The sequence below is a fragment of the Anopheles moucheti genome, chromosome 3 (genome assembly GCF_943734755.1).
Source record: "Anopheles moucheti chromosome 3, idAnoMoucSN_F20_07, whole genome shotgun sequence".
Taxonomy (NCBI): Eukaryota; Metazoa; Arthropoda; class Insecta; order Diptera; family Culicidae; genus Anopheles; species Anopheles moucheti.
The window spans coordinates 89,909,958-89,926,040 of NC_069141.1; the positions used below are offsets into that span (position 1 = coordinate 89,909,958).

At 44.2% G+C, this 16,083-nt stretch overlaps 3 protein-coding genes and 3 non-coding genes across 6 annotated transcripts in view; 5 read left to right on the plus strand and 1 right to left on the minus strand.

The window, feature by feature from the left end:
- The window catches only part of LOC128303196 (protein PAT1 homolog 1-like), a 28,532-nt gene that overhangs the window by 8,394 nt on the left and 4,055 nt on the right, over window positions 1-16,083 (minus strand). Inside the window, exon 3 of the mRNA XM_053040064.1 lies at window positions 14,847-15,103. Within this exon, the coding sequence (XP_052896024.1) occupies window positions 15,064-15,103 (40 nt within the window). The 3' untranslated portion in view covers window positions 14,847-15,063. The remainder of the gene's footprint in view (window positions 1-14,846; window positions 15,104-16,083) is intronic.
- On the plus strand, window positions 492-564 carry Trnar-ucu (transfer RNA arginine (anticodon UCU)). The gene has a single exon. It is a non-coding gene; the product is annotated as a tRNA-Arg (tRNA).
- LOC128303112 (leucine-rich repeat-containing protein 58-like) lies at window positions 2,777-3,907 on the plus strand. Its single transcript, XM_053039969.1, has one exon. The coding sequence runs from the start codon at window positions 2,777-2,779 to the stop codon at window positions 3,905-3,907; it is 1,131 nt and encodes a 376-aa protein (XP_052895929.1).
- LOC128303113 (carboxypeptidase N subunit 2-like) lies at window positions 4,174-5,508 on the plus strand. Its single transcript, XM_053039970.1, has one exon. It carries the CDS (start codon window positions 4,174-4,176, stop codon window positions 5,506-5,508), a length of 1,335 nt encoding a protein of 444 aa, XP_052895930.1.
- Trnay-gua (transfer RNA tyrosine (anticodon GUA)) lies at window positions 14,895-15,006 on the plus strand. The gene is made up of 2 exons: window positions 14,895-14,931; window positions 14,971-15,006. It is a non-coding gene; the product is annotated as a tRNA-Tyr (tRNA).
- Window positions 15,357-15,461, plus strand: Trnay-gua (transfer RNA tyrosine (anticodon GUA)). The gene is made up of 2 exons: window positions 15,357-15,393; window positions 15,426-15,461. It is a non-coding gene; the product is annotated as a tRNA-Tyr (tRNA).

Consider the following 16,083-nt stretch of genomic DNA (forward strand, 5'->3'; position numbering starts at 1 on the left):
TATGTAAATCCCCTCGCCTACCACCATGTGTCGGACACATGCACTTCAAACAATGCCATGCCATGTGCAGCAATTAGCGATGTGGCAGCTTGTAATGAGAGTAAGAAAAAACCCGGAAGCTCCCAGTGGTCATCGGAATCGATAATGTGCTGACCATAAATCGAACGCTGACCAATACGCTACACGGTCGCCTTCCAATGGCTCTAATTAGAGTGTGTCCTGCCGCGTGGTGCAGAGAACTCGATCGTACGTTCTTATTAGTTACGCTTTGCTGGTTTAGTGAGTTTCCCCCAGAAAGTGATGGTTGTGTGCATTTTGCTCCACTTAAAATCCCTTTTCCGCGATAATATCTCCTATTGGAATGCACGGGAAAATATGGAACTGCATAGGAGGTTGAACGTTTGTGAACATGCGCTTCAGAACTGGCAGTGCACATTCGGATATCGTGAACCATATCGTCCGATAGCATAGCAACGTCTCCCGCCACAATTGTCCCTCTGGCGCAGCGGATAGCGCGTTGGACTTCTAATCCAAAGGTCGTGGGTTCGATCCCCACGAGGGATGTGTGTTGAGAGTAAAGAAAAACATAATTTGCTTGGTTTTCTTGACAAAATAAATATTATACAATATTATAATATTACGTTCATTCTTTATCCTTTAACAATTATATAAAGGATATTTCTATAAAATCATTTTTCTAAAGGATATAAAACAATTGTGCCACTTTTTATTTAACTTTAGCTTTTTTTACTACACGTAAAAAGGCTCCTGGATGTGCGAAAGGAAGTAAAAGGAGAGAGAGATATAATTTTGAGCTAATTTTTTTATACATAAACAGTTCGCTAAGCGCATTGTAAACTACATTGTTCTTCAATAAATTTTAATTGACTTTGTACAAAAGGCAACTTTTTGTTTCATGGCCCATAATGCATGAATGCATAAGTACAAAGAAGTTGACGAAATGTCTGCAGAGATATCCTCACATCATTATGCGATGAGCAAACGCACAAGGGAAACAACTTTTTTCCGTGAGAACGACCAGACCAGGCCGTAAATCTAAGTTAAACAACTTATTGGACAAAAAGCTGCTAAAGTTCTATTAATACACGCTCGCCAACCATTGCAGCCGCGAGAGAACTGGTGTCAAATTAGCGAACAGAGAAAAATGAATGAAAGTCCAAAAAGAAACCCCACCCCGAACATACAACAGAACGCGTCCACCGTCAACATTGCGCAACTGAAAACGGTGGAACGGTAGGCCAAACATAAAAATAAAGTCGCATAAAGTTTCCCTCTTCATTAGCAACAAACATGCCCGCCAATGCGGTATTCTGAAGGGCGAAATTATAACCACGTGCTTCGCATGCGACTCAAAACCCGAAGTTACGGAAATGCCAGCACCGAGCACCGCGCTCCTCTGGAGAGTTTCGAACGCTCCGTCCTTCCCAGAACTTTCCAGGAGTCGTTGGTTGGCAGCCAGGGAGGACATGTAGGCCGCAGCCATGATTATCGAAAATAAAAACGAAAGCACTCGGGTAAGCTCCTGTGGTGGGGAATCCTTTAGCTCGCGATACTTTCGCTGCTACACATTGATTTTGCCGGTAATCGATATAATCCTAGTGCCTACATTCGATGCGCCAAAGGTAGGCTGCTACTCGGTTGGCCTCATCCTTGATAGTACTACGACGCACACATACACAAATACATTCGTTTTAGGAAGTTCTGTTACGACTGTTTCCTGCGGTATTTATTACTGTGCATGACTTCGAAGGACCCCCCCCCCAATTCCATCCACCTCCTAAGAAGGCAACAAACCGGAAAGTTCAACCATCACACCACACGCCGTCGCTCCACCAATCCAGCCCATTGCTGCGGAATAAACTTTCGCCACTGGCTCTGCACGGCCGGCTGCTAACAACATTGACGAACGTACGGATCACTACAAGTTACGTGACCGGAAGCAGTTCGGAAAGCGAATCCATCCAGCAGCCCCGGAACGATGGGGCGCTTTCGATTGGGAAAAGGGAACTCTATATAATCCACTTCCGGGCGCTTCCTGCAAACCGGGATCAGGTGTACATCCGCACCTGTATCGATAGCCGCAGAGCCGCTAGAGCAAGAGTCGTCGGATTGGAAACGGATTTTGTGCTTCACGCTTAACGAGCAGTTGCTGTGGCGTTTCCAATGCTGGCAAGTTTATCGCTAGCTTAGACGTATCACAGGGGCGTGTAGCATCGCTGGAACTGCAGCAACTGCTGTCCCATCATGTCGAGCCTTTGGGATGACGTTTTAATGTGTGCGAGTCCGATGGATTTGTAATTGAAGCAATCATCCTGGCAGGCAGGAAGTTGGATAATAATCTGCCCCCGTAACAATCCCAGTTTGAATGCGATAATGAGAAATAGATCTCTCATGCTTCATATTAAAGCACCGCACGTGCTTCACGCGACAGCAAACCGCGATGAAGACGTTCGGTGTGTCACAACGTGGGAAGTTTTGGCTAGGTACTCCTAACGCTTCTTTACCAATTAAATCATTGTTAATCTTCCGGTGTGTGCTTTCCTATGCAGTTGTCAATTTTCTTCAGTGCGTACTTCCCAGTGCCGGGAACGGTTTGGAATGTCAGGCAGAGTATCCCGGCGCATGCACATTGGATGTCGTGCGTGTCAGCAACGACAGTTGGATCGATCGATTGGCGACGGTCACGGTCAACTCCACGTTCAAAGTAACGGTCATCAAACGGTGTTTGCTGCTCAACAGAACGTCCACGCAAACAATGTTGGAAGCAACCAGCGGTCTCTTTAACGATATTACCCTAGAGCAGTACCACGAGTACGACCTGGCAATCACGAACCGCATGACAAGTGAGTCCATCACATTGAACTCGGCACCGTTGCTAACGCATCTTCAGGTCGTCCCCAATCGTCACCTACGATCGCTGCGCATCGTCAATAATGCGGTGCGAAGTATCCCTGAAACGATAGCCAACCTGCCTAATCTTCAATTTCTGGGCATAGAGCAGGCCTTTATACGCGTGCTAGATTTAGGCTTGCTGTGTGCTCTTCCCAAACTGAAAACGTTGCAAATGATCAACAATCACATCGGTTTGGTGCTTCCAGCACACGGGTCTAGCTGTGGCAGTCCGCTTCAAGATGTTTTACTTGAGCGCAATCATCTAACGACGCTAGATATGGCAGTATTTGCACCATTCGTAGCGATGACACGTTTGTTTCTTCAGCATAATCACATGAAGTCGATCTTCTGCTCGAATGCAACGAGCCTGCCACTTCTTGAGCTAATATCGCTAGGACCAGGAAACAATCTGTCGTGGATTGATTTTGAATTGTTACACTTGCCTGCCTCACTCACGCTAGACTTGAAGGACAATCGCATTAAGCAATTACCGTTCCTAAACCACCACAAGATGCCCGCTTTGGCACGAGTCTATCTCGATGGCAACCAGCTAAGCACGGTCGATCTGGCCCAGTTCCACAGACACCAACAGATCGACGGCTTCTATTTTCCCCGAAACCAACTACATTACGCCACCTGCAGCCAGTACGTTCATTTGCCACTGCTATCGTTTTTGCAACTCTCCGAAAACATGCTTGAATCTATTTCATTAGAAAATTGTAGCTTTCCGAATCTACGCTCCATAGCGTTGGACATGAACCGGATCCAGTATATACCGGTGGAGATCTACGTTGGTGACGTGTCTCCTAGCTGTGTGCTGAGCATGCGATACAATCCAATACGATGCACTTCGCTGCAGACGCATGCCAAACTACTGACCACACCACAATACCATCCAAAGCTGCTGGTTACAAACGCAGCAAGGTGTGTTGACATGAAGTTCAACGGACAGATTCTGATAAGTGAACCAAATTCAGCATGCTGTATGGTGTAATGTTCACAATCGAATTGTAGCTCATTAATATAATCACCGGATGGATCGTGGATATTCAGAATATATTTTTTCCTACACCCATCATGGTATAAGCCCATCGGGCACTGAGCACATCGTATGGATAATCTATTTTGAATTAGTTTGTAAATTCACACATAAACTCGCTACATGGGAAGCTTGCAAAACAAGGCATAAGGAAGGCAGCCACAAGCAGACGGTAGTTACAGTTCTTTGCCAGAACACATAATTCCGATCTAGTGTTCAGTATGAACTGGGTTACATGTGCTATTAATGTTGCAGTTTTCTGGATCATCGCTGTTCCCACCACTGGCAACAGATGTGGATCGCATAAATTTTGTCGAATATCCCAGCTGGACATTACCTCCGCAACGGAAGGATTAAATGTTCTAAAGCAGGAACCGTGCGCCACCTACAGTAGCATTCAAATCCAACGACTCATCATGGGTTCGACGACGATCGCCACACTGTTGGTCAACGCGTCAGCTCTCACCAACAACTTGCACTTTAAGCGATATCACGAGCAGAGCCTATTCCTACCCAGTGCACATACGCTGGAAGTACTAACGCTGCAAGAAGCGCGCCAACTACAAACGATCACTATCCAAACTAACAGACATCTTAAACAGCTCGAAATAACTAGGTGCGCCATTTCGATTGTGCCACACTCAATCCGCAACTTGATTTCGTTAAGAGAGCTACGACTAAAGTTTTGCGCTGTCAAAGTTCTCAATCTGGCCTTGCTCAGTACGTTAAAGTACTTGGAAACGGCACAGTTCATGGGTGATAACATCACAATCATTTATCCACCACAAGCGTCCATCGCACCGAACATCCAAACGATCGTCCTATCGTACAACAAGATACAGCAGATGGACATGTCGCTGTTAAGAACCTTGAAGCTGATGAACAATCTGAATCTCGCCAACAACCGGTTGTCGACAATCGATTATCCGCCGGATGGAGTTGTGACACTACCTCTTCTAACCACACTGTATCTATCTAACAACAGGATCGAGAGAATTTCATTCGTTCAGCTGAATGCATCCGGTTTGGAGTTTTTGGAGCTTTCTTCCAACAGACTGACCACCGTTCCGGAGCAAATCGGCAAGTTTCCCAAACTGATACTCTTAGCGCTCAACGATAACGGTCTGGATACGATCGACTTAGCCATGCTGAAAAGTCTCCGTAATCTGCAAAGGTTAGAATTAAACAACAATCGTTTACGAAGCATCGATCTACCGAGAGAAGTGCTGCTGCCCAATTTGATCCAACTGTCACTGTCGAACAACCAGCTGAAATTTGTTGCCCTTGAGCAGTTGACCGCTCCGCGTCTGAGCCTCATAGATCTCAGCAGTAATCTTTTGACGACAATACCGGACGTGTTCGAAAAAGACTACAACCAGCTGCAGTATGTGAACGTTATGGGTAATCCTTTGGTTTGTGATACTTATCAGAAGTATCGGAAGTATATACGATTGGCGATACTCATCCCCGAATGGATAATGCGAAAGGATGAATTTTGCTCGACAGGAAAATACTTTATTCTAAGCAGCACGCGACGCGTTTGTTGTATGGTTTAAACAATGATCAATAAAACAATGGCAATCATCATTAGGGTTTGAAGGTATTACTGTCATTCGGTGAGTGCCAAAACCCAGTGCTTATTGTGTTAGTGTCCATTCCGGCAGACGGACATTAAAGCCTAGCCTAGCCAACAACGTGGACGTGGTTCGGTACATTTACAACAGGTAAGTCTGTCTGGCCAAGTGTCCTGGGAAACCCGTGCAGACCAACATGTCTTCCAACACATTGCCAGCGGCGGATCAAACGGTAGGCGGAGTAGGCGGTCGCCTAGGGCCTCGCCGTGTTGGGGGCCCCAAACAACTTGTGCCGATTGTGCGATTTTTGGAAATTTAGCAGCAGAGTTAATTTATAGCATAAAATCTAATTAAAAAGGTAGAAAATTGGTTATCCTTGGTTAGATAATTTTTTTTTATTTGATAAGCTATATCGGCCCGGTTACACGGCTACGCAAGAGAAGTATGCAGTGTATTCAAACTCCTTCTTCTTTATCGGCACGACATCTTTAGGATGTTTAAGCCTACCATTTCTATTTTTTTTACTTTATTTACCCGTAGGATAGTCAGTGCTGCGTACGGAGGTTTGGTGGTCCAAATGAAATTTTTCCGTGGTACTGTCTCGTACAGACCGACTGCGCTACCAATACACCATCTGGCCGCCCCGTGAACCCTTATATGCCCTTTTACTTCAACCTATTCATGTATTCTACTTCTTGAACGGGATTTTTTCATCTGTTCGTAAATGATCCTATCGTTAGATGCTGAATAGAAACCATGCTTATTTTCACTTCCGCAATATTCGCAAGCTATTGCCATTGCGATACTCGTGGTGTGGTATTGTTTTCTCTCACCGATTGAACCGTGAAAATGTCCAGCCTACGTGTTTCGAAACAGTATTGTGGTGGAGTATTGTGTTTAGTATTTCGATTGTCACAATTTCTGCAAGTTTGCAAGCCGGTAATGATGTTATAAATGACACAATCTGTCAGTATACTACGACATAGCTAGCATTGTCATAGAATATGAATAAAATCATATTGCAATCATTAGAACTTTCTTTTCTGTTCGATATTTGATACTTCATGGTTCTTGGAATACCATTTCTGTCTTTCTTGATTATTACTTATTCGAAGCTCGTAGGTTCAGCTTATGTCCACCCATCCCAAACTGTCCAAACACTTCATCATATCCCCGTGTAGAATACTGTTCAACCTACATTGTTGTAATCTCGGAAACATTTGCATCGTTGTTAGACTGAAATTGATTTAAAATTTCCAATTCGAAATCCATACGGTTGAAGATCATCGCCGCGAAATCGTTGATCTAAATTAAAAAAGAACATGAAAAAAGATACTTGAAGAAATCAAGTATGCATTGATATCAAAACGATGTATTCAGTGAAGAACCTATCACATTAGTCTTGCTAAAACATTGTCGTGCGTGCTGAAAGCGGTATTGTTTTTTTGCATTGAAAACTCAGTTTGTTTGAGAAAAATTAGTGAGTGCTTTGTGGTGTTGTATCCCTATAATTTGCTACTGACTATCAAATTGTGCCTGAGGAGCACATAGTGTGTTTCATACTGATGTAAATGTACAAGTGTAAATGTGACGAAATGATCGCAAGTGTCTTCACAATGAGCGAAGAGATCGGCCCAGAAATTCTTGTATTTTTTGACGCACGGACAACCGACCTGAAATTGGAGCATCAAACTTAATACGCGAAAATCAAGCGAACGATCGAAATTCACATTAATATGTGCAGGGCCACTAGAGTTGACAAAATGCTGACAAATTTGCCCAATGACAGAATCAGCTGGGCAACTGTGAAAACCACTATGCCGTAGCCGCGCACACAATTGTTTTCGCACTAATTGCTTTGACACATCGAACATCACCATAAACAAACTCTGCTTGGACAATAATCCCCTGCAATATCTGGACCTGCACAGTCTGGTGAGCTTGCAACAACTGCGGCATCTCAGCGAGCAGAATTGTAACCTTGCACGCCTGTACTCGTCCACTCCAGTGATGTTGTCTGCTCTCCAAGAAGTGTTGTTGGTAAATAATAGCCTCAACACCTCAGCCTGTCCTCTCTAAACCTGTCACACAATCGCATCCGTAAGATACCGTTAGACTTGGTAAGGTTTAAACGACTTGCGTATCTTATCCTGATGCACAATGAGTTGATCACTTTCGATTTAGATGCTCTCACAGGACTGAACCGTTTGCAATCTTTTGCCGTACCATCAAACCGATTAAAATCGTTTACAGCCAGCCGTGCCGTTGCACTGCCATAGTTGAAATGGCTAGACCTGGGCAACAATTTGCTCGAAAATATCGATACCTACGATCGCTGGAATTTTCCCTCACTCGAACATTCATTCATTCTGCATTCTAATGCAAAAAAATAACTTTACTGCTGTGCCACAGCTGCACAAACGCTGGCCAAATGTGACATTGAAGATGTCCAACAATCCCCTAAAATGTTCTTCGCTGGAAGACTTCGTTCAACAGATACATTGCAATCGCACACTTGTCGTAGAGAGAGTCAATTGCCCTGATGGTAGTGTGAAAAGAAGTGAGCTAATCAAACGAGATTGCTGCATTATGAAGCAGGAAAGCGAAACAAGTCTGCCCACATTGCAGTGGAGGATCAATCCCCTTGGAGGCCCAGGGCGGAATTTTTCAAGGGGGGCCCATAATTTTGCTACGGCATTATCGGTGTTAGGGAGATGTACTTCAAACATGATGTAACAACACCAGCAAAGTCTCGGAAAGAAAGCTCCCTTGCGTACATCTCAGAGTTCTGTTGCGTAGCCCTGTAAACGGGCCTAGTAAGCTAGTCTCTATATATAAACGTTTGTATGCGCTAAGGAGAACCATAACGCCACTACTTGGATCGCCATTAGCTGGTACGAAATTCCATACAAAACCAGCTGTTTTCAGATTGCCGATACCAGGAGAGCATCCACAGAAGAGGTAGCACCTTGTACAGCAATTTTGCTCGAAAACCGCCGAAAGGTATGCAATGTTTAAACACTAACTTCCCCGTTGATCGTGAAAAATTTCTTTGAAAACTACCAGTTTTCGAATGTATAGTACCAGGAGAGCATCCACGGAAGAGGTAGCACCTGGTAATTTTGCCCGCCTAAAGGTATGCAATGTTTAAACACTAACTTTCCCGTTGGTCGTGAAAAATTTCTTCGAAAACTACCAGTTTTCGAATGTATAGTACCAGGAGAGCATCCACGGAAGAGGTAGCTCCTGGTACTGCGCCGTAAAGTATGCAATGTTTATACACTAACTTTGCAACCAACTTGCAATGCGCCGTCAGGTATGCAATGTTTATACACTAACCTTGCAACCAACTTGCAATGCAAGTTTGGTGCAAGCAAGAAACTTGCAGCAAGATGGCTCGCAAGATGGCGCCCAACTTCGTACTTGTATGCAACAAACTTGCATGCAACAAACTTGCATGCAAACTTGCATGAAAGTTCTTGCAAGCAAATTCTTGCATGCAAACTTGCATGCAAGTTTGCATGCAAGTTTGTATGCAAGTTTGCATGCAAGTTTGTATGCAAGTTTGCATGCAAGTTTGCATGCAAGTACTTGCATGCAAGTTCTTGTATGCAAGTTCTTGCATGCAAGTTCTTGTATGCAAGTTCTTGCATGCAAGTTCTTGCATGCAAACTTGCATACAAACTTGCATGCAAGTTTGCATGCAAGAATTTGCTTGCAAGAACTTGCATGCAAGTTTGCATGCAAGCTTGCATGCAAGTTTGTTGCATACAAGTACGAAGTTGGGCGCCATCTTGCGAGCCATCTTGCTGCAAGTTTCTTGCTTGCACCAAACTTGCATTGCAAGTTGGTTGCAAGGTTAGTGTATAAACATTGCATACCTTACGGCGCATACCTAGTGTATACACATTGCATACCTTACGGCGCAGTACCAGGAGCTACCTATTCCATGCATGCTCTCCTGGTACTTTAAATTCGGAAACTGGTAGTTTTCGAAGAAATTTTTCACGACCAACAGGAAAGTTAGTGTTTAAACATTGCATACCTTTTGGCGGTTTTCGACCAAAATTGCTGTACTAGGTGCTACCTCTTCCGTGGATGCTCTCCTGGTATTATACATTCGGAAACTGGTAGTTTTCGAAGAATTTTTTCACGACCAACAAGAAAGTTAGTGTTTAAACATTGCATACTTTTCGGCGGTTTTCGACCAAAATTGCTGTACTAGGTGCTACCTCTTCCGTGGATGCTCTCCTGGTATTATACATTCGGAAACAGGTAGTTTTCGAAGAAATTTTTCTCGACCAACGGGAAAATTAGTGTCGTGGTACTGGTGCAATTTCGTTTATACTTTAAAGTCACAAAGTCGATATTCTTCTCTGCATTTAATTTAATTAGTGTCCTGGTACTGGTGCAATTTCGTTTATACTTTAAAGTCACAAAGTCGATATTCTTCTCTGCATTTAATTTATCACATAGAAACAAATGTTTTATATAACCAAGGAAGATATTTTTGATCAATTTTCTACCTTGTAAATTATTTTTTTTTGCTATAAATTAACTTTGTTGTAAAATTTTCAAAAATCGCACAATCGGCACAAATTTTTTGGGGCCCCCAACACGGCGAGGCCCTAGGCGACCGCCTACTCCGCCTACCGTTTGATCCGCCGCTGCCACATTGTAACAATTTTGAAATGGTAATAAAATTATTCAAACATTTATATCTGCAAAATTTGCTTCAGTTCCTATTTATTGACCCACCCCGTAAAATGAATGAGTTTAGGTAAAAATTCTGACAGAAAAAGAGCTCCATCAAAACCAAAATGTCCTCCACGGGTTCTCCTCCTAATTCTAACGTCCCGTCCCCACAAACACCGGAGCGCCGGCGGGATATTGTCAGGATCAATAATTCCTAGACACGCGAAAAGACCGGCTCCAAGCACAAAAACTAAGAACCCACAACCACCACGTTGCGTTGCGTGCCGTGTGCTAATGGAACGGCACCCCCGGTGTCCTGCAAAATGCGGCAACCAAACCCACCGAAATTCGGCGCTGGAAAGGTCGCTCTGGTATAGTTTTGCTGTCGCCCAAAACGAATGGTAAAGTCATCATTTAGTTTAATCAGGATATCAGCACCCATCCCTCCAAACTGGCGGGTTGCGCTCGGCGGTCGTAATGGATATTTCAGGTCCAACAAGAACTTAATAATACCTTCTCACCTTCTTCGCGTACATGCCCACGCGCTTGTGGCTCTTGTTACGCCGTTGATGCCCGGGGAAAGTCGGTGTGTCGTGGGGAGGACTATAAAAAGGATACGGAAAAACCAACCCATCCGTCGGGGCAGGTGGCGGTCAAGTACCGTGCCATTCTGGGGTGTGCCGTGTATGAAGCACCAAACCAAAGCCTACCGTAATCGAATGGGACTTGGTAGATTCGAGGGCATGGTCGTCAAACGTCTACAATGCGCCCGCCGGATATCGATTTTTGAACGACATTTCGGTTTTTTATTTCTTGTTACACGGTTGATGGCAAGTTTTTCACTCATTGCTCACTCCATTTTGCCACAGCTTTGAACGAACAGAGCGTACAGGGAGTGTACAAGAGGTGTGTTTTTATGAAAAAGCCCGAAAGTCCCAGCAAAATGTCGTTGGAACATAACGTAAACAAAACTGCTGGACCGCTTTGCTTGGGTACACACCGAAGCCACATTTTGGGGGAAAATTAGTGATTATGATAATCGAATGTCGCGGATTGCAGCAACCGTCCCGTCGGGTTGCCATGCGGGTAACCAAATCGCTCCCAATCATGGCGACTGGTAGGTAGAGGTTAATTATTTAGTTGCGACATTAAGTTAATCCCGATTATTAAACCGTCTTTGGCGGGTCTAAAACTAAATCATAATACATAATAAATTGATACACAATCGAAGGGGAACCAACCCAACCACTTATGTCCATCAATGCCGTACCAAAGATCCTCGCGGAGTTTGTCGCCTGGGGCCATTACCATAGCATGAACAACCCATTGATATCTAACGAGCTCTATGTTCTGGTTAACAGTGAGTTAATTACTCCTGTAGCGACTCCTGTAATATCTTTGTCCGACAAATGCGGCAATAAATACTCTTCATCAGCTTTGGACAGGACTCAAGTTGTAATCCCCAAACCTTTGGAGTTCCCAATACAAAAAGCCAGCAATCTGCATCAATGCTCTACATTCCGCTTATTCATGCGAGTTTTGTGTCAAAGTCGCCCCCGCGTTCTGTGTTACTGTTATACGACCACTGAACGCTATTGTAGATGGCGCCCTACTACTACCACGACTACTATTGCTACTATCAACAGCACGGGGATGGGCAATACAATCGGGTGAAAGAAGAATCGCAGCTACAGCCTTGTTTGATCGATGATTACGGGTTACACGCGAATGCCTGCCCGGTGGAAAAGGTTCATTGCTTGCCTGAGCAGTAATTCGTTTCCGTTTTAGGACCTTCATATTGTTCTTTTGGGACGCGTGGTTCTACCTTGCCAAAAGACGAAGGACGGAGCGTTGTTCGCGTAATGGTTCGTTATTACCTTCGCCCTCCCGACTGTGGCGACGTACATTAATGGAACGGAAAAGCAAGCACAAGGATTCCATTTCTAACGCACGGTGTTGTAGCAACGGCCTAGCAACGAAGTGCCACCGTTTTTTCGCATTTTAGCTTGTGCTTCCTTCGTCCCTTTTCGGAATGTCATTCAGTGACGCAAAATTTTGTCACCAAAAGGACCATGTTGATTAAGGGCAAAATAAATATACGTACCGCAATTCGCGGGAACGCTGGTCGTCTGCAGAACTACCAATAAAACGGCAATCATAATAGTCACTTGCAAATGCGGAAGAGTAGCTGAACCACGCTACACGACACCAACTGTGACTGCGATGTTGTTTGTCCACCGCTCATGCTACCTCGATGGTAAAGCTGACAAATGGAAAAACCTGCGTTATCTCTCGCCCCTATTGCCATTTGCCTACGGGGGGAGAATGCAAAACGGATCATTGTACTGCAGGGGCAAGGGACTACTATACAGTGTAAATGCGTCAAAACAACAACCATAGTGGCGAAAAAATGCATCCAAAAATCGACACATTTCACACACAAAAGCACCCGAAAATGAATGTTGGACTATCAATGTATTCAAGGGGTAAATGAAGATTTTCTTTGCCTGCCTGCCAAATGGTAAACCAATGGTTGGTTGGCAAGTTATCGAAATTTAACGATCGACTGTTTTTCGAACCATTTTTGCATGTGTGATTGGAAGGATAATTTATGTATCGATTCGCCCTAGGTTTTTACCCTCTTTCCCTTTGCAAGCAGTACAAGTACATGTGGGCAATTTGTTGTTATTCCTTGGTTTTTGCAACAGATTCGGTGACTTATTTATATGTTCTGTTATTCCCCTCTTAGGTCATTACGTGAAGCTGTTGCTTGACAATGGGAAAATGATGACAAGTTCGGTCGTTCAATTAACCTTTCGAGAACACGCATTCAAACAATGATCACGGGTAAGAGTGATAAAATTACGCTCGACAATCTGTGCACGTCAACAACCTTGCTTGATTCCCATTAGGTTAGATATGAAGAATACAACAACGGTTAAAATCTCATGACTACCATCCGTTCATAACCAGCACGTGGTTAATTGTAATCAGCTTCAACGCTACCGAAATCACCACGTGACGCCATTCTGCTTCGCACCACACTGTTTATGTTTGTTTTCTACAAATTGCGCTACCCGTGCACCCGCCGCGTGGTACAATATTACTGCAACGATTTACCAATAAATTGTCCCCATTTTTTTTTAAATCGAAGCCAAAATGGTGCTGAGGAACAGCTTGTATCACATCCGAGGCAAAATACCCTATGGTACGATGTAAAAGAAAATAAAATCAGGTCCGCACACTCACCATAACAACGATCAGCAGTACAAGGACGTGAAGTGAAGAAACAAAAAGATTAGTTGTCGCCACACCGCAAGAATATGCGCGAAGGAAACGCGTAGGAGATGGGACGATTATTTGCATTCGAGCGCATACTATTTGCCCGCAGCACACCAACGTGGGCCGCTCTTCTGGGGAAGAGTTGGGGTGGAAAAGGCTGCTCTGAATTCCGGATTCAAATGCCGTTTACACCATTTGGTTGTCGTCCAGTAAACCCGTCAGCTGACCCGTTTGCTTGGTTATGACGCTCAAGGACAAACCGCTGCATATATTTGTACAAGGGTCACCGACAGGCACAATGCACGTTCGAGTGCGTGTGGACAGGAAAGATATGTGCATATGCCACAAGTACTCCGTGGGATGCATAAGGAACTTTGAGCTGCGCCCGACAACAAAAGGATATCGGCGACACACTGGCAATGTAGGGCGTTCTGAGACATTGCAAAATAAATAGCGCTTGAGAGCAACTCGAAACCAGATACTTGACTTCTGTGAAATGGTTGAGTTTTCCACGACTTAACTCGGCCGTTCGTTCGGCCACCGTTCGTTTCGAAAACTTGGAGAAGAAGAGAGCTTAAACCTCAAACTGCTTTTTGCCATTTCATACCAGTCACGCAAAAGTCCCAGGAAGTTGAATGGTGTTTTGGGCTGGCAAACGGTTTGCGGTCTAATCGATGATGATAAGACGGAGGCTTTTCTTTTGCTCCATTTTGCACACAACAATAAGACGCTCCATTGCTCGCAAAAGCTCTACCCCCTGCTGTTAGTATCAAGTGGTCTGTTGTAAGTCTTTGAAAAATTGTCAAGTGGATTTAACCCACCACCCTTCTTTATTGTCGTCCGGGCGGCACTGTACTTTGCCTGTTGGGATGTGTGGGTTCCCCTAGCAAACTTTCCAAAATAGGACTTGACTTATAACTGGATGCTGTGACCGGAGTGAAGCGTATCGTTGTTTCGTTACGCTTTCCAAGATTCTGTATCGCACAACGGCACTTTGCCTGATAAGAGCATCAACTATCAACGGCCGCACCAACAGGTGGTTCCATCGTTGGCGATTCGACGTGTAGCGATTTGTGCTAAAATTAGGCTGCTCAGGGTGCGTACAGGTGGAACGTGTCGCAGGAAATAAATGTCACCACTCTGCGGCAATATGCCACGTTGGTCATGGTGAAAGGCTAATATTAAATTGTGTGGTTTCAGTGAACCGACGGAATAATATGCGTTATTGCATGGTTGGAACTCTTCAAGAATGAAATCTAAGGACTGAAGACCGTCCTGCGCGCAAAGTACCAAGGACAAATGAAGTTAGTTCACCATCACCGAAAGTATGCTGGTGTACCTACCTGCAGGCTGTTGTTTATGTTTGGTGTGTAGCGCCCTCGTCTACGCAACCTTCGATAGCTCAGTTGGTAGAGCGGTGGACTGTAGCGGTGAGCGCGCGCTCTCTCTCGGTGCACGCACATAGTTATCCATAGGTCACTGGTTCAAATCCGGTTCGAAGGAGGAGAAAAATTCTTTTTTTCTTCTCTCCAGATGAATGGGAAGGAGGTACTTTTTGATTCACGCACTGTTCACTTTTTTTCGTTCATCACAGTCCTGGCTGCATTTTTAAATAGAGTAAAAGGACAAATTTATTAAAGATGTGTAACGATTGAAGCACATTTGAACGTGTTTTGATGAGGGGTTACGTCAACTTCTTATCATGCTTATTTTATGTGTTAGCAGTTGTAAACAAGACAGTTGTGGCAGATGATTTAGCATTGGTTAGCAACAAGAACTAAAGGAACCAAACGTAACCGGAATGAGTGAGCGCGCGCGGTTTTAGACTGTGTTTGAGCGCGCTCTTCTCGACACCTTCGATAGCTCAGTTGGTAGAGCGGTGGACTGTAGCGGTGAGCGCGTTTCACTAACGCCCCATAGTTATCCATAGGTCACTGGTTCAAATCCGGTTCGAAGGAGTGCGGAAAACCTTTTTTTTCTCGCCAGCGGAAAACTTATCTTTTTGCACTATTCATTCCTTCTGTACCACCGTACGGTGTCACTATTCTATTCTACTCTACTTTCTCGCTTCAATTACGCTGCCTCAGCACATTATTGATTATTGCTTGCAGTTTCCGGTTTATTCTATGGAGAGGCTAACATTGTATTCGTAACGTCTTTTCAATTCGCAGTGTAACCCTGGCAACAAACACGCGCCTCACACGCTAGGGATTGAGGATTCTTTCGTCGTTAATACGCCTGCACATTCGCGTATGATTTAACAATCGCTAAATTAATATTACTTTATTATTTTCAATCGATTACAACTTCACTAAAACCACTTATATTGATCTCTGTTGCGCTCACTTGCTAGAATGTGTGTGTAGCCGTGTGTAAATTATAAAGGGTGCAACACGCACGCACGAACAAAGAAACCGTCGACACGTGGGACTACAACCGATTGAATTAAGAGTCATTTAAAAAAACCATTTTAAGCCTACACAAAATTATATAAAGCAAATTTCAGTAAACAAAGAGGTGATTCCAAGACATTCTTTGCCTTATAATCTTAAACGTAAACACTTGCCGTTGAGTGTTTAC

What these genes read in the sequence shown, in the direction of transcription:
- LOC128303112 (XM_053039969.1), top strand. Translation starts at nt 2,777, where the DNA reads ATGTTGGAAGCAACCAGCGGTCTCTTTAACGATATTACCCTAGAGCAG.
- LOC128303113 (XM_053039970.1), top strand. Translation starts at nt 4,174, where the DNA reads ATGAACTGGGTTACATGTGCTATTAATGTTGCAGTTTTCTGGATCATC.